The sequence below is a fragment of the Schistocerca americana genome, chromosome 5 (assembly GCF_021461395.2).
Source record: "Schistocerca americana isolate TAMUIC-IGC-003095 chromosome 5, iqSchAmer2.1, whole genome shotgun sequence".
Taxonomy (NCBI): Eukaryota; Metazoa; Arthropoda; class Insecta; order Orthoptera; family Acrididae; genus Schistocerca; species Schistocerca americana.
In genome coordinates, this window is record NC_060123.1 from 351,604,150 (window position 1) to 351,625,829 (window position 21,680).

Here is a 21,680-nt window from a genome sequence, read left to right on the forward strand (position 1 = left end):
TCTTCCAATTGTGGCCACCAGTTGCAAATCCGGTGCTGTAACGAGTGAACAGCATGGCTACTGACAAAAGGGACCATGCCTGTTAGTGAAACTCTTTTTACGTAAAAGGTAGAAATTACAGTACCGCAGAGAGAGATTATCGCCGACTGGAAGGTCTGTGTAGAGGGCCAACGTCATCAAATGGTTTAAAAAGATGATAAGTAAATTCTAAAACACGCGTGAGATTGGTGTGGTATCTGGAAGAGAAAAGCGTTCTGTCCCAGTGGACGACACTCACGAGGTTCCTGTGAGTGCTCTGGGTTGTGCTAGTGCTCGTGCAGTGTCACGATATTTGTTAATCACATGGTCAACAGTACTGAAGGTTTTTCGGTTTATTTTACACTGGTACCATTACAGACGGTGCAGCAACTGAGACCTCATTGTCTGCAGAAATCTTCTGAAGTTGCTCTTCTGTTTCTGGCATGGTTTAAAGTTGATGATATTTGGCCGAGCAGTGTTTTATGAAGTGACGAGGCACACTGTGCACTATAGAGTGCACTGAACACACGAAAGTGCCGAAATTCGGGTACTGTTAAACCTCGTGTTGTGCACTAAGAGGAAATGCAGTTGCCCTGTGTGGCTGTTCGGCGTGGATGCACAAGCACTTTTATATTCTCGATCCTTTCTTCTTTGAAGAGAATACTCCCAGAGGACGTGTCAGGTGTACCGTCACGTGTACGCGTTATAGAGACCTCCATGTACAGCATGTAAATCCTGCTTTGGGAGAGCGCAGCTGTGTGGAAACCACTGTTTTCGTGCAAGATGAGGCAACACCTTATGTCGGTCGCTCAGTGGAATATCTGCTTAATGCGACCTGCCATGAACCTATTATTAAAGAAGTTTTTCAGATACATGGCTGCAAGGTCAGCTGATCTGAATCAATGCGACTTTTGGGCCGGTGGGTATCTAAATGAACGTTCGGAGTCTACCTGATCTGGTGACCAGTATACAGGAATAAGTTGCTAACAGGAACTGCTGCGAGCAACTACTGACCAGATCGTTTAACGGATGTAGCATCTCATCCACGTCTCTAGTGCTCATACTGAACAATTTGTGCGATCTAAGCCATTATCACTTTTTTTACCTTTTCTGCGCAAATCCCGTTGCTAATCCATTACACGTGGAAACTTTTCTCTACGCCTTCGTTGCATTCATAGCGCCAGATTTGCACCTCGTGGCCAAAATTGGAACTAATTATTTTTCACCTCAAATCGATTCCGCATCAAAACGTTACATCTACCAGATTTTGCTTCAATACTACGATGATACAGCCCACTCTGGACCTCTGTATCTGCGCTTTAATTTTAACCACCCAGTATTAGATCTGTATTTTCCCTCATCCTATCCTGACTGAAAGAGATTGAAAATGGTTTTGTATTTGTAAGATAGAATTTGCGACCTACCTTGAGCGAATAACGTGTCGCGAACTTCTTGCAGCATGTCTCGCAAATATTTTCCTTTCCGTCCTTTGATTTCAATTTTGGGGGATCATCTGGAGCGTTTCCCTCAAAGAATTGTCGCTGCTGATCTTGGGGAAGCAGCGGCGACTGCGTCTGAAGTGGTGGTTCGTCGCTTGCCCCGTAGGCAGGCTTCGTGCTGCGCTCGTGTTTGAGTTCGGGACGCTGGCTGTCCTGCCGCTCGTCTGTGGAAGACACGGCGAACGAGGCGCCGTCGCTGGGCTGGGAGCCTGTCTCCGGCGGCAGCAGCTCGGTGAAGACGCGCGGCGGGCTGCTGGCCTGGGCGGCAGGTCGTTGCGTCAGGGAGACCTCCTCCAGCTGCTTCACCAGCGCTGCCGACGTGGGGCTCCAGGGCGGCTGCGCCCTGCCAGCGGCGGAGGCGGGCCCGGGGGAGGGGGCGGGGGGTGGTGCATGCGCAGCGTAGCGGAGGCGGCCGTCCGGGGGGCTGAAGCGGGCGCGCTGCTGCTGCTCGTGGTCGGGGGCATCCGACGATGGGAATCCCCCACTGGACGGCTCTTTGAGTGGAGTGCTCCCATCTTTGGGATCAACCTGCACAACGAAACGTTTTCAGTTTACACCACTATATACTGAGAAACCATTTACTAAACATTGTATTCAGTCTCTACATACAGAAGTGACTCAGTTGGTCTCTGATAATAATTGTCATAGCTCAGTCGTAGTTAAGGCAGACAGCAGATTTCCTTTAATCGGTAGCATATTGGGAAATTCAGTTGGTCTACAAACGGTATTGCTTGTAAAACACTTATGCGAGCCCTCACTGAATATTTTTCAAGTGTGTGAATCTCTTATCAAAAACGGTTATTTGTCGATACTGAGCGCAACTAATGTGGGTCACCACAAATAGTCACATGTCTGTTTGATCCATGGGAAGCGTTACAAATATTCAGAACAACATCAGCTGGCAGAAGCCTGATGATAGATGACAACTATCCCACGCAACCCAACTTACATGCTTTCAAGAAGCAGTGTTAAATGAGGAATCAAGGAACGTGGTACAACTTCCTCTGCAATTCTGTATATGCTGTATGTTAAAATATTTGTTTCCTGCTGCAGCGTTTAATGTTTACTCATCCCCAGCTTGCTAAATTAGTCGTTGGTGATCGTTTTAATTGATGTAATAACAATCTCTTCCTTTTCCGAACTTGGATTTACAGAAGCAATTGTTGTGTAGACGTTCGAGCTAAAATACATTATTCTGGTTCTTTGCATGAAGTTCATTGGCGAGTATCATGTATTTTTAGAGTATGAAGATCATATATTTTTTGATATTTTGTTTCGCTTTTTACTTTTATATAATCGAATTCAGCTACTTCAAAATGAACTTGCTGTTGTCGGAAAGCGAAATACCACAAAACGATGCCAAGGATCAGCAAAGATTGTCCCACTTCACCCCATAATCGAGCCAACAACCCATCTAACACGCAATTCCTCAATCTTCTAAAGATATGTTTTCCACAGCACGTAAAATAGTACAAGCAATGAGTTATTGACAAACATTTCACTCAGTACATTATTTCAGCTAGTGACATATAGGTAAGTAAGAAATAGTTGCAAAAGAGGAGCGTTGTAGGTTAAATGGTGAAGCAAGAGCAGGTTGATAATAGATGGTGAGAGAACATTATGAAATAAAATAGGCGAAGTTTGTTAGTGAGTTAGCGGTTATTTACTATCAAATAAGGTAACTGGTTCACCGTAGGACAGTACAGGGGTCGCTAAATTGTACCACAAGCAACTGTAGTTGAATATTAGCTCTAACCTGATGTTGCAAGGGCAACGAATACGATTGCGTATCCCAGGGAGGGACTCTTGGCTGAGGCGAATGGTGAATTGAACCATCTTGGTCATCCGACTTAACCCACAATCCAGTAAACTTTTCTGCTTGGGAGGCGGACGTATTAGCGTCGTAGCGGCAATCCGTGCCGTGGGGCTTGCTGCCAGGCGCTGCGTGACCCTGGAGAGAAGTGTCGGCGTGGGCGGTGGCCATCGGAGCCGGCGCGTCGTGTTTGGCGACGCCGGCCGGTGTCGAGTAGCCCGAGTCGCAGCCTGTGTTCGAGTCGCCCCGCCTCTGGACGGGTGGGCCCAGCTCCGTAGAGGTCGGCTCCGCGCGCTCCCGCAGGCGAGGGAAGCTCACTCCCGGGAGATGCATCTGCGGAGGCGGCGGCACGTGGGACCAGTCCACCGTGGAGGGCTGTTGTGGAAGGGGAGCGGGAAGTACTGGTGGCGAAAGGCGCAGGCCGTCAGCAGTCGGTGGCAGAGAGGATACGGGCAGAGGTGGTGGCGGCGGTGGCAGCGGTGCGGGCGGCAGTGGTGGCGGCGCCGGGGGCGGCATGGCGCTGGCGCCCGGACCGTCGGCTGCTACGTCATCAGCCTGGTGACCGTCGATGGACGACTCTTGCGACTGGCTAACGGGTGAGACACTCGAGCAAATCGGTGTGCCTCCCACTGTCAGAAGTTCGGCAGTCTCGTTGATGACTTTCTCAGACGGGTAATTTGTCTCCTGCGATCGTGAAGTACAGAAGATCAGTTGAATACTAGTAAATCTAGTTTAGCAACAACAATAGTAATGAGAATCTTACAGGTTTTTATGTTTCATTTCGCTCTAATTTTACAGTTATCATTACCCATTCGAAGCAGTAGAGCGAGCAGATGAAGTACCAGGTGTGCTGGTGCTGGGACAGAGAGGGTTTCCAGTTCCGAATAAATGCGACCGGCTTGCCACATCCGGTACCTATCTTACAACCGAGGAAAACCGCATGAAAAACTTGTTCGCCTCTAGGGACTGTAACTATCTTAATTTATTTCTGGGACAGTATCATTCATCCTCCCAGAAAAGAAATTAATTTTTTGTTTATAAGTTTTTGTATGTACTGTATCTTGTGCATATGAACGTGAATGTGTTACTGTACAGGGTGTGATACCTTGCTTCATAGAACCCATTAAATTCAAATGTGACCTAAGGCATTAAAACCCCTAAATAATTACGGTACGTGGTTACAAAACGAGATCAGTGGAAAAGATACAGCGTAACAAGAAAATAAATAACCTCGCTGTACCTTCTGGCACTGAAATATAAAAGTCAGCCGCGCAGGATTAGCCGAACGGTCTCAGGCGCTGCAGTCATGGACTGTGCGGCTGGTCCCGGCGGAGGTTAGAGTCCTCCGCTGGGCATGGATGTGTGTGTTTGTCCTTAGGTTAATTTAGGTTAAGTAGTGTGTAAGCTTAGGGACTGAGGACCTTAGCAGTTAAGTCCCATAAGAATTCACACACACACATTACAAAAGTCAGAAATTGCTCAAGAACCTGATTCGTATGATGAGGTCAACGAATAGATTACTGAGAGAGGTAACAAAGTTTACGCTATATTTCAGCTTAGATCTGAGGACATTATCTTTTACCTAGGAAATCTTTGGAGAAGCTGCCTATGTTGAAAAATAACTGCACATATCGTAAATAACATGGTAGTACTCTGCCAGGCCGAGAAAATTCCTTTTTACTCTAATGTGTTTTGATGGCAGTTCAGAGTAATTAAAATGTCTGCTTTCGAAGTTGTGGTTATTCCTCTACCCAGTAAGGAAAGCTGAATCTCTTAAGGCTTTGGAAACACAACACGGTAGAGACTACGCTGCTCAAGAAGGACACACCAAAACCTGAACACTTTGCCCAATTAAAAAAAAAAAAAAAAAAAAAAAAAAAAAAAAAAAAAAATGTTATTTCAAATATTTTGTTTTCCGTTAAGATAGTTTAGTTAAGTTCACAGAAATGTAACATTACTAATAGATATAATTTAACTTCATAAAGAGACCGGGTAATAAAGTTGCATAATAAAAACATCTTGTCCATTCAGTGACTGTAGCATTAGATTGGTGATAAGTTCGTAGCGTTTTCCAGAAGCTTAACAATGAACACAACAGAGAGAAGTCTTCCGAAGTAAGCGTGATTTAGAGTGTGCCGCAGGGGACTGTCGTAGGACCGTTGCTATTCGCTTCATATATAAATCACTTTGGGGATATAATCGGAAGTTCATTGACGCTTTTTGCGGATAATGCTGTGGTATATCGAGTAGTTGTAACAGTGGAAAATTGTACTGAAATGCAGGAGGATCTGCAACGAATTGACGCCTGGTGCTGGGAATGGCAATTGAATCTCAATGTAGACAAGTGTAATGTTCTGCGACTACATAGAAAGAAAGATCCTTTATCATTTAGCTACAATATAGCAGGTCAGCAACTGGAAGCAGTTAATTCCATAAATTATCTGGGAGTACGCATTAGGAGTGATTTAAAATGGAATGATCATATAAAGTTGATCGTCGGTAAAGCAGATGCCAGACTGATATTCATTGGAAGAGTAATAAGCAAATGCAATACGCAAACAAAGGAAGTAGGTTACAGTACACATGATCGCCCACTGCTTGAATATTGCTCACCAGTGTGGGATCCGTACCAGATAAGGTTGATTGAGGAGATAGAGAAGATCCAACGGAGAGCAGCGCGCTTCGTTACAGGATCATTTAGCAATCGCGAAAGCGTTACGCAGATGATAGATAAACTCCAGTGGAAGACGTTGCAGGAGAGACTCTCAGTAGCTCGGTACGGGCTTTTGTTGAAGTTTCGAGAACATGACTTCATCGAGGAGTCAAGCAGCATATTGCTCCTTCCCGCTTATATCTCGCGAAGAGACCATGAGGATAAAACCAGAGAGAATGGAGCCCACACAGAGGCATACCGACAATCTTTCTTTCCACGAACAATACGAGACTGGAATAGAAGGGAGAACCGATAGAGGTACTCAAAGTACCCTCGGCCACACACCGCCAGGTGGCTTGCGGAGTATGGATGTAGATGTAGGTAGATGTAGATACGCATAACAGAGACTTTAGTCATCTGTGATACACTCTCCTCCATTATTAACAACAGTCTGCCGACGCTTGGGATTCCGCAGCAGTCCGGAAAGCAAGTTTCAACGTTGATGCTTACACCTTGGGCAAGTAATTCGAAGTACACCAAACCGTAGCTCTCCCACCAGACCCATCACATTATCTGTTGCGAATCCACGCAGGTCGTGTGCGGGTAGTTGCTACTTTGCGTGGACCCAACCATTGCTTTCTTTTCCTCATGTTAGCATAAAAATACCACACGATACAGTAGAGGAATGATGGGTATTGTTCCCGAGCCAACTGATGCCGACGAAGCAGAGATGCACATGTAGGCACCAACTGATTTTAGTTTTTTTGTCTTATTGCACGCGGCACCCATGCACACGATTTTTGAATCTTCACCATTTCATGCAAATATTGCACAACGGTGGGATGATCACTGTTAATCACATGTACCAGTTCTTCATACACTGACGTGTGCCATTGTAGATTAATGCGTTTAAACGATTTTCATCACTACCCTGAAAGTCTATCTGAATATGGAGAGTCATTAATGTAAAAACGACCCTCCTTAAAACGAGGAACCGTTTTCTTGTCGTGCCCTGTCCAGTGCCGTTATCGATATACAAGTCGGCAATGTTTATGGCTCCTTCCGCTGCTGTGATTCCTCTGTTGAGATCAAACAGAGGAATATTCCGGAAATGTTCCTATTTTTCCACTAGGCGCTCAGTTTCCCAACGCAACGTCCTCAGCTCCTCTCAGTGTCTCCAAATGACGACAAAATGTAGGCTTGAATATCAACAGTGAATTACAGACAAATGAACAGACAGCCACCAGAATACCAACATCCAAACAAAAACGCTCTCTAATAATTTGGCACCCCACTGCAGGAGAGGGAGTACACAATGGCACTTGCAATGACTGGCAGCGGCCAGTAAAGCATACCATGCGCAGGTCGTCGCTGTGAGGCGCGGACTGCGTAGCCTCGCCGATAGGGGGTGTCTGCGGGGCGGCGGGGCTGGAGTCGGCCGGTGGCTTTGGCGTCGCCTCGGCGTCGGCGTCGGCGGCGGCGCCGCCGCCGCCGTCAGCGGCAGCGCACACGCGCAGCGCGGCCGACTGCAAGAGGCGCACGCCCAGCGCCGCCGCCGTGTCGAGGAAGCGCGGCAGCTCGCCGGCCGGCACGTGCGTGCGGCCGCGGTACATGAGCTCCAGCAGCCGGCTCATGTCCTCAGCCTCGACGCCGTGCAGCACCACCGTCACCGTCTCGCCGCCGCAGCTCGGCTGCTCCAGCAGCACGCGCTGTAACACACGGCCGGCCCTCACCTCACCTCATCTCACCTCACCTCAGTACACCTTACCTCACAGTCTCACAGCCACGCACCGCCCCGAGCTACCGCTTGTCTGGCCGCGGCAGTCGTTCAGCATCATTCGAAACGGGTCGAACCGTTATATATTTCGGCTGGACCACAAGGTCAAGGAGTGTCCCGAATCACCGCCTCTCCTTTCTGTGGACCGTGTTACGTAATAGTGTACGTGATTTAGAACCTACACTCGCCTTCCGCTCAGCCAACTGATCTGCAGTGAGACGCTGTCCCTGTAAATAAGCAGCAAAATCTGATACTTTGATATAATGGAATTATATTTTCATGGGGACATACGACTCTCAACTTTATTTTCGTTCAGGATAGAAGCAGAAATAATGAATTACATTTTATGCCAATATAGAGATTTGAACCATGTCCCCTGCTTACTAGGCAGCTGGGATAACCACTACACCACAGTGGCACTGCAGTTCAGACATATATCGTTGTCCAGTGCTCTCCCTATCAACTCACATCCTGGCCTTGGCACAAATTTTGATTCATTACTTCAGCTTCTATCCTCATCGAGGATAAAGCGAGACTCAAATGTATCCAAAAAAATATAATTCCATCATGTCAATAGCTCACTTACGCTTGAGCTACGGACAGGATTTCCCCATTACGTACAGAGCTGTTGTACTATTCCAGTAGCGGAGAGCCTCGGCAGTGCTGACAATTAAAAAAAGGGAAAATGGGCTACAGGGGTGAACTGAAGTTAGTGTTATGGAAGGCACTCGACTAGGCAAGTCCGTGCAGCTATCTGAGTCATAATGCCACGGTGGTGTAGCGCTTATCCCGCCTCCAAGCAAACGGGAGACCTGCATTCCAGGCACGGCGTTTTCACGAGTTTTAATACAATACTTGTGCTTCCATCCTTATCGAAAATCTGATACTTTCGTATTTGCGTTCACGGTGGTTACAATTAAACCTTCTGTACTTGAGAGAGCCCTCACGAGAAACAAGTGATCTTAGGACAACGAAAGTTCAGGAAACAATCTGTAACGACATGCGTAAGGGAAATAAAAGGTAAACCATTCGAACACTTTAATTTCCGCATAAGAGGGTAACATTTATTAATTGCGTACCAAATTTACGTTCCAGGTTACAAACGCCTCTCAATCTGACGACCATGCACATCCACGACAGCCTGGAACAATACTGGAGATTAGTATGCTGGTGCGCGAAACAACGCGGACCATGGAATTTTCGGGTATCATGACACAGCTCTTTCACTGCTTGAAAATCGCGCTTTACGTCCTTCATTGTCAGCCATGGCAACAGTAACATATAAATCAATATGTAGTGGAGCTCGCCTACGGCCTATCCTAGGAACAATTTTCAAATCGCCCGTTAACCCGAACTTCCGCATCATGTTCCTCAACCCCTGTGCGGAAAGAGGACCCCTTAGTATTCCATAACTCGGGAACGCAACAGCAATATTGCTGTTCATGCAACGTGAGCTTTCACGGTCAGTACTAACTTCGCTTGAAACTTCCGTCTTAATAAGCCTAGGTCGATGAATATAACTTTCTCCTAACATTTCCTATCCGACTGCAGGAGACATCTTCAGAAGTCAAGCGGCAACTGTAACCAGGACTCGAGGAAGCGCCCAGTATATGGCCAGTGTAGAGAGCACAACGAGCCATCAAATGTCGTCGGCTATGGGATTATTTCTGTTAATGCCATCATCGAGTACTGAATGCAATCAATCGTCATTCTTACTTTCAATCGACAATATTGGCATTACCAGAGGTAATATTATAGCCGACGCATGTAATTTCCTTTGGTGTCCTCTACACTGCCCATAAATTCGGCGTTCCTTTGAGTCCTAGTTGCAGTCTCTGCTCTAGCTCTGAAGATATCTCCTTCACTCGGAGACGAAACGTTAGGAGAAATTCTATACATCAACCACGATCTTTTTTGGCCGGAAGTATCAAGTGAAATATTGCTGTTGTTTTGATAAAACAGCTTTTCGAGTAAAGCCCTGCTGACTTTGTCCAGACCCAATTTCACTGTCTGCAACTGTAATGCACACTGATCCTCTCATTTCAGCCCTAAGTCGCCTTACCAGTATTGGCATCCAACGGCAGGTACTGCAACGCACAGACCTATCCTGTTGATTACCAAAACGGCAAATAGTTTTCTGTCTATATTGGGTCAAACAGTGAAAGTTTAATTACGGCCACCCTATAGCTTGGCTAACCTGGCGGCGATACTTTGACTTGAGTCCATGGGCACGTCACGAGAGAGCAGTGTTTCTAGATGGGCATTCTCGAGACACCACGCAAGTGCAAAAGATAGCGAAGAGAAGGGACATTTGGATCAGGTGGCCTGTAGCCACGAGTACATGAGGGTTGTCCAGGACAGAGACGAGTGCTACCGTATAAGAGCGACAAGCTTTCTTGTCTGGAAGTGTCTATGTGATGGGTTACTCACATCAACATGTCGGTTGCTCACTGTCATTTATTTGTTCGTCTAGAGCATTTCCATTAAGAGAGCTGCTTCTAGTACCACTATGAAAGTACCTCACCCAGACGGACCATTGTTGCGATTATCAGCGTTGATATTAGTGGGGGACGGGGGTAACGTGGGGGGTGGGCGCGGGGTGGGGGGGGTTGGGGGGGGGGGGGAAATCAGTAGACAGAGGAGTAATCTTGGTGCGATTCAGTGTTGGCTCTAGTAGAAGTTAAAATTTGCAAAATGGGTGCTAGTGGTAACTCGAGAGTGTATTGAGTATTTCTAGTAACTAGTAACTGTAACTACTCCACTCACGTTTGGAGGGTGTATTAGTCCTCAATGTGCACTTCTCCTATTCAAAATGAAGCGTACTGTGATTTAGTAAAGTTATTGTGGCGAAGCAGCAGAAACGCAAGTCCACGAATTTGAAATTCTGCGTTCATGGTATCTGGCGATTCCACGACATATGTTACAGACGGGGACGGGGATCTTGATCTTTATATCTCAAGAACAGCGACAGAGTAAATGATGCTATCGATCCGTTCTCTGACGAGCTGCTGTGTATCGCAGAGCACCATAATTACGTAATTACGGTTTTACTAATTTTCTCTGTCTGACAAGCAGTCGTAGGGGACTTGAGAACGATTGATTCCAACCTGTCTGTATGGTACAACTGTATGAGTGTGACGTCCTAACAGACAATTTTATAAAACAAAATTATATGCATCTAGTAAGGCAAAATGAAACAAATGTGGACATAACCAAAGTTATTTGAAGAAATATTATGTGCCCCACAGCCAGTAATCATTTAATTCGGTCTTGAAGAAATTGGAATACCTGTTGATGATTTGTGTGATCGAGATATGCTATCAATTTAAAAAAGCTTACCTTCGTGATAACGACGTTCATTAAGGAGTTATTTGAGCGGTACATTACGTGTGTCAAACAATTTGTCAGTGATGAGCAGAGTGTAAAAGCTATTAAAGTTCAAAAACGTGGGAACAATTTCCTATTCAACAAAATCTGAATTTTGTAACTTCCCTGAGTGATTTGACGCTCCAAGAATCACTGCCGCTTCCTGTTAGATTCTAGATTTTACCGAATAAAACGTTGTGGCGACGCCATCAACTGTACAGTACGGAATATGGCCTTCATGTTCTCTGGAAACAATTATGAGCTGACAAGTATAATACGAAGTGACGTTTTACAGTCCTCAGGTGTCACCCCAATACGGAGACGAATGTTTTAAGGGCTGTCTGTGACTGTACGCACGTCCACGTAATAGAGCCTCTTCGAGTTTGTTACGGTGGCTCACCTCTAGGTAGGCACTGCAGGCAGACAGTATGACTCGATGTGCCTTGAAGCGGCGTCCGGGACACCACACCGTCACGTCCACGAAGGCCTCTCCAGAGAAGTAGCGGAACAGGTGCGACAGCACCACGGTCTCGTGTTTATCCCAGCTTACCAACAGCATCTTGCCATAGGACATCTGAAACAAGTATATTTGCTCTCCATGAGACAATATATGGACAGTTATACGGTGATAGGTAGATTCAAGCTGTTTACACTTCTTAGAACTGCAAGAGACAGGCATGAGTTTGGGTCATCACAGTAGACAACATTGTACGAATATCTGTCCGTATCCAGAGCACCAATTAATTTTTCGCAAACTTGTAACAGCATAATCACCACTCTAGGCAATATTAATGGTTTTACCTTCACCATACACACAGCGATAATATCTAATAGGCTGACAGTTACCAACGCACTTATAGCACAGCTGAGTTTCATTTGCTGAAAGGTTCCAGTTTAGTACACAGGCAGTCCGAAATCATGACTACTTTCACGTTAATTGGGCAACAACTCATAGTAATAAATTGGTTTCATCCGGATGTCAGTGGCAGTTTCTACGTAGGAAACTGACAAGACAACGTTTTCCTGGTAATTTATGTGCCGTTTTCGTCAAATGACAATTTCGGAGCGGTCAAACAAGAGAAAATATTTGACAAAGAAATCACAAATGATGCTAACGATGTTTTAATATTGAAGTTGAAGTATAAAACAATGTCTAAACATATAATGATGTACCAATGAGACGAAAAATTTCTGCAACAATCTAACCACGAATATTCATATTAGAACACACGTAAACCATCTTCAGAGCAAAATAAGCCATTCAGATACTTGGTACCCAACATAATAAAATCAGCCTTAAAAACTGTTCTACTATCGATATTATAATAATCAATACAAATTTCCGGCATAAAAGTGTTATTCATTAGCGTATAGAGCTGCTGAGAACCCATCTACATATTTTATTGATACTCGTTTCGTTAAGAGTATGTGAAAAAGAATTACAAAAAGTTTTGAATGCACGGAACAGAATTCAGTTTTTATGGGTTAGTCCCCAAGTGATTTTCATTTATGATCTTTAATGTTAGAAGGCAGAGTCGAACCTGATGTTCACCAGAAGGAAAAATATATTACTGAAAACGAGCATTCTTTAATGTCTTCGAAAGACTTTCCTTGTTTACTGCATCATTTCATAGATTTCATATTATGAAGGATATTTGTAATGCTTGTTCTGTAATACAAGTCTCATAATATGATGTATTAATGTCAATTTTACCTAATACTTTTACCTACGATTTTACGCGTGTACTATCAATGTACAAATAAGCCTTTGGCTTTGACTGCGGCCTTCGAACCATGGATTGTGTTTGTGCCCGGTGGTGGTCAATGTAATGTTGTGTATTGTTTATTCCTTGCATAACTGGAATTGGTTACCGAAGGTTACATATATAATGTAAATAGAAAAGACAAAACTTTTTATATCATTCACCTTATTTTATTCAATTTATTAGCACAGTATGTGAATAATGTATAAGAAGAAAAGGAATTTTAAAGTTTGGCATTGGCTTACTGCGTGTCATGTCATAACCTTTGATATTGTATTATTATTCCAAGGGATAGGTTGACAATGTTTTACCTTGCAATGACAACACAGGGTTTATTACGAGACGGCGCGGCAATCGTCCACTCCTGGATTTGCATGTTTAATTCAGATGTTAGGTAACGTTTTTATAAAAATGCTAACATTTCTTGTAATGTAAAACAGGAATTTTCTATGACATATAAACATTATCAATAAATGACAGTCGGTGCAGCAGCGCCATAGCAAACTAACAGGCACCCACATGCGTATTCACATATGTATGTGAGAGACACCTACCGAGGTGTCTGGTGACTTCTAAACATCATATTTGTCATTTAGCTTGTGTCGTTGAAGTGAAACAGTAGACACAGCCTGTCATATCAACGAGCGTATTTGTTGCTCACAGTCTGACTTCCTTGTGTGATAAGCAGTTCGTACGTATTGGTACCATATTGAGCAACTAGTTGCGGTTAATAACAAGGTATGTCTGTAATCATGAAGCATCTGCAAAACAGTCATGCATACTGTCTGTAAATATTTTCTGTAAGATATTTAATTTTTTATTTGAGGTGTGTGGTTTTAGAATGGGCGAATCAGCTCGAAACCGTTAACCCGTATAGCAATAAATTATATGTTCATGCAAATGAGACGAACAAAATACAAATTTACCAAATTTTTCTCAGTGCCAAGGAAGGACTTTCCCAGCTGTTTCACATGGTTCTATTAACGTACTGCGTGTTCCACTCGAGTGAGGGAGAGACTATATAGAACGAAAAACCCATTAAAGCAACCATCTTAACTTCTCTCTATTTTTATTAACCCAATCTCGAAACTTTTTGTACTAACGGGCAGTTGTAGCTAGCTAACTTCAAAAACATGAAGCAGTATTACACGACAATTACCAGCAAGGATATATAATGATCATTAGCTAAAGAATCAAAACAAACATTTTCAAGACTCTTAAGAGAATGTGGGAGGTAGTTCAAAGCTTATGGAATGAAAGGACCTAAACAAATAATGAACTCAGCGGATTGGCACCTAACATAAAGTAACGTACTGATAAAACTGCTAAATAAAACAGGGATATGTGAACAATTAAAGCTGAGTTCGGATTAATTTTGTAACTGAGGGTCGGTTACACTGGCAAATTTTTTAACAGATTAGTTGTTAGCCTTTGCGAGTCAGATTTAATGTCTGCTAGTATGTACAACGCCAAGCTATTGCGCTTTTTCATAATGGATTAACACAAGCAAAACGACTTGAACAAATTGACGTAGGCACGATTTTAGAACTTTCTCCTTCCAAAAGATATAATGGTTTTACGTTGTTGACGATAAAACAGAAACAAAAGAGTAATTCAATGGTTATCGTATTATAATCTCAAATAATTTCCGTTATGAAGAAGAGTGGTCTCTCAGATTTTTTCGGTGTGACTGATTAATGGTACGTTTCTGGCATACGAAGGAACTGTTTATTACAAAAGCAATGGTGAACCAAATATACCTCCAGTGTTCACGACTGTAGCAATAGTGAGGGAATGATAACAAAAACACCCTCTAACGTTGAAGAGTGTGACTGAAAGTATAATAACAGAGCGCCTCGGTATGCATAACCCAGTTAGCGTCTGTAAAAGTTTGAATTCAGAACAGATCAGCGTATTTATTCGGATGTAGGACTGGAGATATACTTGAGGGCTGTAACTCGTCCTATTGGTGTGCAGAAGGGTAGGGAGTGGAGTCAGTGAGGAATTCGGTGGTAGTGAAGAGAGTGATTCCACAACATGAAATAAAGCAACACAGTCCATTTCCTTACTTGCCGAATTAATAAACTAACTTACGTTAAGGACAACACACCCATACCCGAAGGAGGAGCCGTGCGAACCATGGCAATGCGGCTAGACCTCGCGGCTACTCCACGCGGCTGACAAAATTAATGACAGACTTCGTCAACAGTTAATGTACGTAATACAGCCTAAGTGACACTCATTCTTACTACATACCATTCGCGAATGGGGCTGGGGAAGGAGAAACAGGAAGAGGACCTTGAAGTTCCGTCTGCGGTACACCGCAAAGTAGCTTGCGTGGTATAGGTATTGGTGCAGATGCACGAGTGTGCGGGACACTGTGGATGCTGGACAACAGTAATACTGTTTTGATACTAGCTCTGTTAGTTTATGTTTTTGTCACGTATTACTGCTCTTCTTGTGTCGCGAAATAGTTTGCCCATTACCTTCGGAAAGCTTTCGCATCAAAATAACGCTATGTGGAGTATACGTTTATACAAACATACAACTATATTTCGTACAGTACCAACTCAAACAACAATATCTCATAAACGTTGCATTAAGTAATTAAATTAACACTCAGCTTTATATAATGCATGTTTCGCTTTTGTGTAACATGACCAATAGGAAAACGACGTACCAGAGCGACAATTACAACGTCTCACCTATAGTTGAGAGAACTGAAATGTTGAATTAATATTTCACAAATAAGAGTCCGAAATATTAATATTAATTTTAGACTGTCGAGTTTCCATGTTCGAGGTACCCAAGAAACACTACCGTGTAATCGTTAAGAGACAAAATTTCTCCTACAGGGCACTAGGCAATACGCTGCTCCTCTCCACTCCCCCTCCCCGACTCAACTAACATGCTATTCCCAACAGTGCTGTCTCTCTCTCTCTCTCTCTCTCTCTCTCTCTCTTTCTCTCTGGCTGGCTGACAGCTTTTCCTGTCTTCCCACACCCTGTAGCAGAGCTCTTACAGTCACTAGAAAAGTAAAGTACAAACTATAGCAGGCAGTATGTGAGTTACTGGATGTAAGTTCCAGTTTCAAGTACTTTTAACTCTGGATATTAACTCATTTGGTCTCCAGCTGTTATCTTCCAACGGTTTCTCCGATATCTTTTACTCCGTGCCCTGACAGAGTATATTTCGATGTATCAGGGCACTGATCTGTATCACGTCATCGTGATGTGCAATACATACGTTTTGATCCTTATTGGCAAGCCGGTGGTTGAACTCGTTAATATGTTGAATTTTCGAAATCAGCAATGCTTCTAAATTGCCAGATATGGATGGAAGTTTGTTGTAAGTGTTAATCTCCTTCTCCTCCCCCCCCCCCCCCCACCCTTATCCGCCCTGTACTAACCCTTCTCCTGTTTCCTCTCTTTGTCCATGTCTTCCTCCTCTTCTCTCACCATACATAACCTGCTCTCCTCTCTCTCTCAGTCGGCTCCTCCACCTATCCAGTCATCTCCTCCTGCTCCTGCCTCCTGCATCTGTTCGTCTCCTTCTTCCCCCTGCTTACGTCCATTTCTCCCCTCCCTCTCTCCATCTCCACCCCTCTCCTTTACCTTGAGATTTGTTTACCTTTGCTGCAAATTCGGAATCCGTAATAGTATTCCAATTATAAATCGATAAACCATAAATACAAGCCAGCCGGTGTGGCCTAGAGGTTCTAGACGCTACAGTCTGGAACCGAGTGACCGCTACGGTCCCAGGTACGAATCCTGCCTCGGGCATGGATGTTTGTGATGTCCTTAGGTTAGATAGGTTTAAGTAGTTCTAAGTTCTAGGGGACTGATGACCTCAGTAGTTAAGTCCGATAGTGCTCAGAGCCATTTGAACCATAAATACAATTTTCCTGTTTTCTGTGAAACCCGACTGCCAGGAAGAACACTATACAGCTCATTATTGTGTATACAACTTTTGTTTAACAATATGCGTAATGAGAAATCGTATTTATAGAAAAAACATTTTTTCCAAGTATTTGAATGCCCTGCTGACGTGATTAAAGTGTTTGTATAGCATATCATATAAAAATTTGAAGAAAATCGGTCAAGAATTTTTTGAGATTTTTGGCAAAACGGTTCCCCTTTACATAATATGTATGTATTTACGCAGTTGTCTCACATAAAAACCTGTACGTCTCACTGACCGATACTTTGAACATCTTTTGTAAACAGGCTATTACTTGTTGTTTAAGGTTTTTAGTTAGTTGTATCTAAAGTGTGAAGTGTACCTGTTTTATGTGGGACGTCCCGTATATTGCCAATATCAAAATATATAAAGATGCCCATTAATGCTGATTTGAGTATCACATAAAAATATGAAGTAAATGAGCTCAAGAACTTTTCGAGATCTTTTGGTAAACTGTTACCTGTTTAAACATCACATATATATTCCGCTTACTTATGTCCGAATGTTCACTGCAGTTTAAAAGTCTGAAGCAAATCGATCAAATATCTTTCGAGATTTTAGTCAACAACATTAAACGACGACTTATGTTTAAGGGGTAGTATATATATGGCCATATATAGCGGTGCGAATCGCACTACAGGTTTTTCTTTTCCAGAACGAAACACAGGAGTATGCTGAAACTGCAGTCCCTGGAGGATGGAGAATGGAATAAGGAACTTCTTGCAAATTGAGTACTTAGAACTGGTGTAGAAACAAGTGAAGAACGGAAAGTAAATAACTCTGAGCATATTAAGTAGATTATATTGGCACTGATGTTGGCATAGAACTGGGATACCTTCAGACTCAGTTGTGAAATGAATTACTTGATGTGGTAGCTATTATAGACGACAACAGTTTTCATTACATTGTGTATGATAATAGACATTCGTGTGCACAAGGCTTGAAAAGCGCACAGGCATCCACAGAGACGGTAGCATGTCAAAACCATGGATATGATAACTCACTACTTTTAAGCCTCACTCAGCTGTGAGGTGCAAGGAACATTAAACAAATAAACTGAAACATGAACCAAATAAACTGGTTGGCTTTTGGGAAAAAATATACTGTAAAACCAAAGTTTCATGTTTCCGTGATCAGTACCTACCACCACGCGCTCATCTCAGCCAACGTTTGATAATATCGATTATGACCCTGGTTTGTATTTGCACCTGTATGAGTCTACAAAGCGACCTGGTTCCTAGATTTCAGACAAAAGTACGTGGAATTCATTAATTCTTTGGGTGTTGCAAATACAGGTTTGAAGAGTAAGTCTTCCTGGGCTATATCAATATACGCCCACCATGAGGGTGATGGCATACCAGTTTTCATTTACGTAGTTACACTTCCGATCGTCTCTCCAGATATATACTCAGCTCGGTTAGCTCCTTTTATCATAAACTTATTTAACAGTGTTTTCGACAGCTCGAGCTGCAAAGAGGATCTTGTTGACCAACCGAGGATACTTCTGCAATCACATCCAATGGATAAATTTCTATTGACGGATGACCTTGGTTCAAAGACAGTCTTATTACGAGGATTACGCTTTCCAGTTATGTGAATGTTGCCAGGGAATGTTAAATTTCACTGAGAGACTCACATATTGGATTTATTGTTAAATGCAACAACACTTATTACTTGAGAAAAAAGACTATCGTCAGTACACTGTAAATGAGATGTACAAAATGATGGCTGTACTAAACCTAAATTATTTGGGTGAGAATCAAAGAATAACTGAATAGAATATAACCAAACGTGAACAATATATATATGGCGATTTTTGCATTGGGACAAGAGATATCAATTCTATCAGCACCAACTTTATAACAGATACAGGGAAACTGATTATGATCAATATGTGTGTATCAGAAGAGACGGCATTATAATAAATATATATATGTATGTATATAACAATGGCTTCACAATATTCTGAGTAGTTGTTCTTACTAAGTATATGTGTAAAGGGAAAAAAATATAATGGTAAGGAAACCTTTCCAAGAATAACCAAGAAAGGACATGACATCAGTGAATATTATGCCAGCAGTAAAAGTATTTACCATAAACAATTGAGAACAGAAAAAATACAAAACAGCGAATCAAACATATGCTTCAGATATATATGCTTTAAGTGAAGACAAATATACACAAAAGTACAGAAATATGAGGAGACAGAAAAGAATTTGCTGGCAAGACAACAGGAAGATAAACCTTAATAAAGGGAAGAAAACTTTTTATTCAACAGGAATAAACGAACTAACTGGTAACAGATACGAGAAACCAAAATCTGAGGAATTTTGTGGGTGTTTTGCAGAAGTAATAAATTACGTTAGTGGCAAATAGAATTATAGATTTTTATAGCTTCCATAGTAAATGTAAAGTCAGGCAGAAATGGAGACTTGACCTGTTGCACTTATATTTAATGTAATAAAATGAAAAGATTACATCTAACAGAAAATGGAAATAAGTCTCATTTTGGAGCATAATGTAAGACATTTCTAAAATAATAACCATAAGATGTTGCATAAAGGCATAGACTATCACGTTAGGAGAATACATTTGTTCTAGAATAAGAACACTCTATATAATTCACATACTTCTCTTTAGCACTGTGAATACTAGAGAGAAATATGTATGTGTGTCAGTTTCAATAATGTGAATAACGAAGTTTGATTAAGGGAAAAGGTAAATATATTCTGGAAATCATGAGATTGAAACATGTTTACAAACCTCAAAAGTTAATAAATAAATTTGATTTATAAATTATAGAGCGCAGCAATCAGTCGTCTATTATTTGCAGGTTTTATTTGGCAAATCCAGATTTCGGCTAGTGCCTAGCCGTTATCAATGCACTATTTCCTACTCTCAATACATGTCAGTTCCCTGTTGTTCGGGCATCAGTCACAGAGAGAGCATTGGAATATATATGTATATATATTTCAAAATGGCTTCGCAATTTTCTGAGTAGTTGTTTTCACTGAGTGTATTTGTAAATGGAAAAAATGTAATGATAAGGAAACCTTTCCAAGAATAAACAAGAAAGGACAAAACATCAGTGAATATTATGACGTTAGTAAAAGTATTTGCCATAAATACTTGAGAATACAATAAATACAAAACAGGCATCCAAACATATGCTCTAGAATAAGAACACTTCACAGTTACTGACGCCAGAACAACAGAGATCTGACATCCATTGAGACTAGAAAATAGTGCACTGATAATGCCTAGGCACTAGCCGAAATCTAGATTTTGCCAAATAAAACCTGAAAAAAAATAGGTCGCCTGATTGCTGAGCTCTATAATTTATAAATCACATCACAGTCACTGATTGCACCCAAGTTCTTAATGGGAGGTAACCTCATCAAATAAATTTGAGTTTAGAATGTAAATTATGTTCATCACTTTAAGTCTTGATTTGGAAGTTGCTGTAAAAGTTAAATAAAAGCTACAATTTGACACTCTATCAGGGCCAATTGGACAAGATTTCTGACAACATGGGACTCATCATTGGCGTCTGTCCTCTCACCTTTCCCCCATGCACTTTCAACCGTGTCTGTCTTCGCCACTAACTGTGATACGCACTGTACACAAATCATACACTAATTGCGGATTGTCCTGTAGAGAAATCTTACAGTTGTTGCGCTTCTGGTGCTCCTTGAGAGGTGCGCTAGAAGCGCCACACCTGTTAGAGCGGCGGTTTGTGTCTTTAAACCGGTCTTGCACAGTACTTAAGTACTGCTGATCTGATCCTGATTCCCATCATAACAGTGTAGTTTTTTAGTATTCATGTAATAATTTCTAACATTGTAATGCACATAAAGAGTTTTTTAATAACTGTTTCAAAGTTGAAGTCCATTCACGTAAGTAATATCATTTTGCCAAAAACGTAGAATGGAATAAACCTACAATATTAATTCAGCATAAACAACTAAAAATCCTTCTAGTATGGAACACTATTCAAGAAATAAGCGGATACTGTAAATATACTTGTCTGATCCATGTACATTAACAGGCAATGGATATCAATTTTAAAAGATTATGTAGAAAAAATATTCTATCATGAAATGGGCAAAACTAAAAAGTTTCACTTCGTCGTGTGGATCAGGCGGTAACTGCAATAGACGAGAGAATATCTTGCGAATAAAACCATACAGGTATTGAGAAAATAGTGGAAAAGTAATGTAGACACAAAGAAATAACCGGAAAAGATTAAGGCAAATGAATACCTAAAGTAAAGGTAGTAGAGAAGAAATAGGTAAATCGCGTGAAACGGATTCCTTATTTACATTACATTTAACACACAAGAATGTTAATTTCTTTCTCACACTGGACTTACTAACTCACCGATAACTGAAGTAGATAAACAATATTTTTCAAACAAGGCACACTGATAAGTTATTAGCGTGTAGAACAATGTAATGTGCTATGTAACATACCAACACTGCTACCGTCGTGAAACAGTAGAGATACTTCTTGTAACTACTCCTTACAGATCTTGAAAGTATAATTCAGAGGTGGACTTGATCTAACTTTTCCATAAACTGGCTTAAAGCAAGTTAAGTAAAAGTAAAATCATGGCTAAATGATTAAAAATGAGTGCAAAACTCGTAAGTTTCATATCAACAGAAAATCTTGGAGGAAACATCATCTGTTTTTCTTAATGCTCAATCTTTCTCCAGTGCTGCTGGAAGAGATGCAAGTTAACTGTACAACTAATAGCGGATAGCGGACACGTGATTTCCGTACTGATGTTAGATACTTATACAGTACCTGTGACCAAGACGTATTTGTAACT

The 21,680-nt window shown here is 42.0% G+C and overlaps 1 protein-coding gene across 1 annotated transcript in view; it reads right to left on the bottom strand.

The window, feature by feature from the left end:
• The window catches only part of LOC124616371 (zinc finger protein 628-like), a 35,379-nt gene that overhangs the window by 11,515 nt on the left and 2,184 nt on the right, over positions 1–21,680 (bottom strand). Inside the window, exons 2-6 of the mRNA XM_047144682.1 lie at positions 11,527–11,700; positions 7,493–7,692; positions 3,373–3,919; positions 1,912–2,045; positions 1,443–1,860 (exon numbers count right to left, since the gene is read on the bottom strand). Coding sequence (XP_047000638.1) covers positions 1,443–1,860; positions 1,912–2,045; positions 3,373–3,919; positions 7,493–7,692; positions 11,527–11,700 — 1,473 coding nt within the window. The remainder of the gene's footprint in view (positions 1–1,442; positions 1,861–1,911; positions 2,046–3,372; positions 3,920–7,492; positions 7,693–11,526; positions 11,701–21,680) is intronic.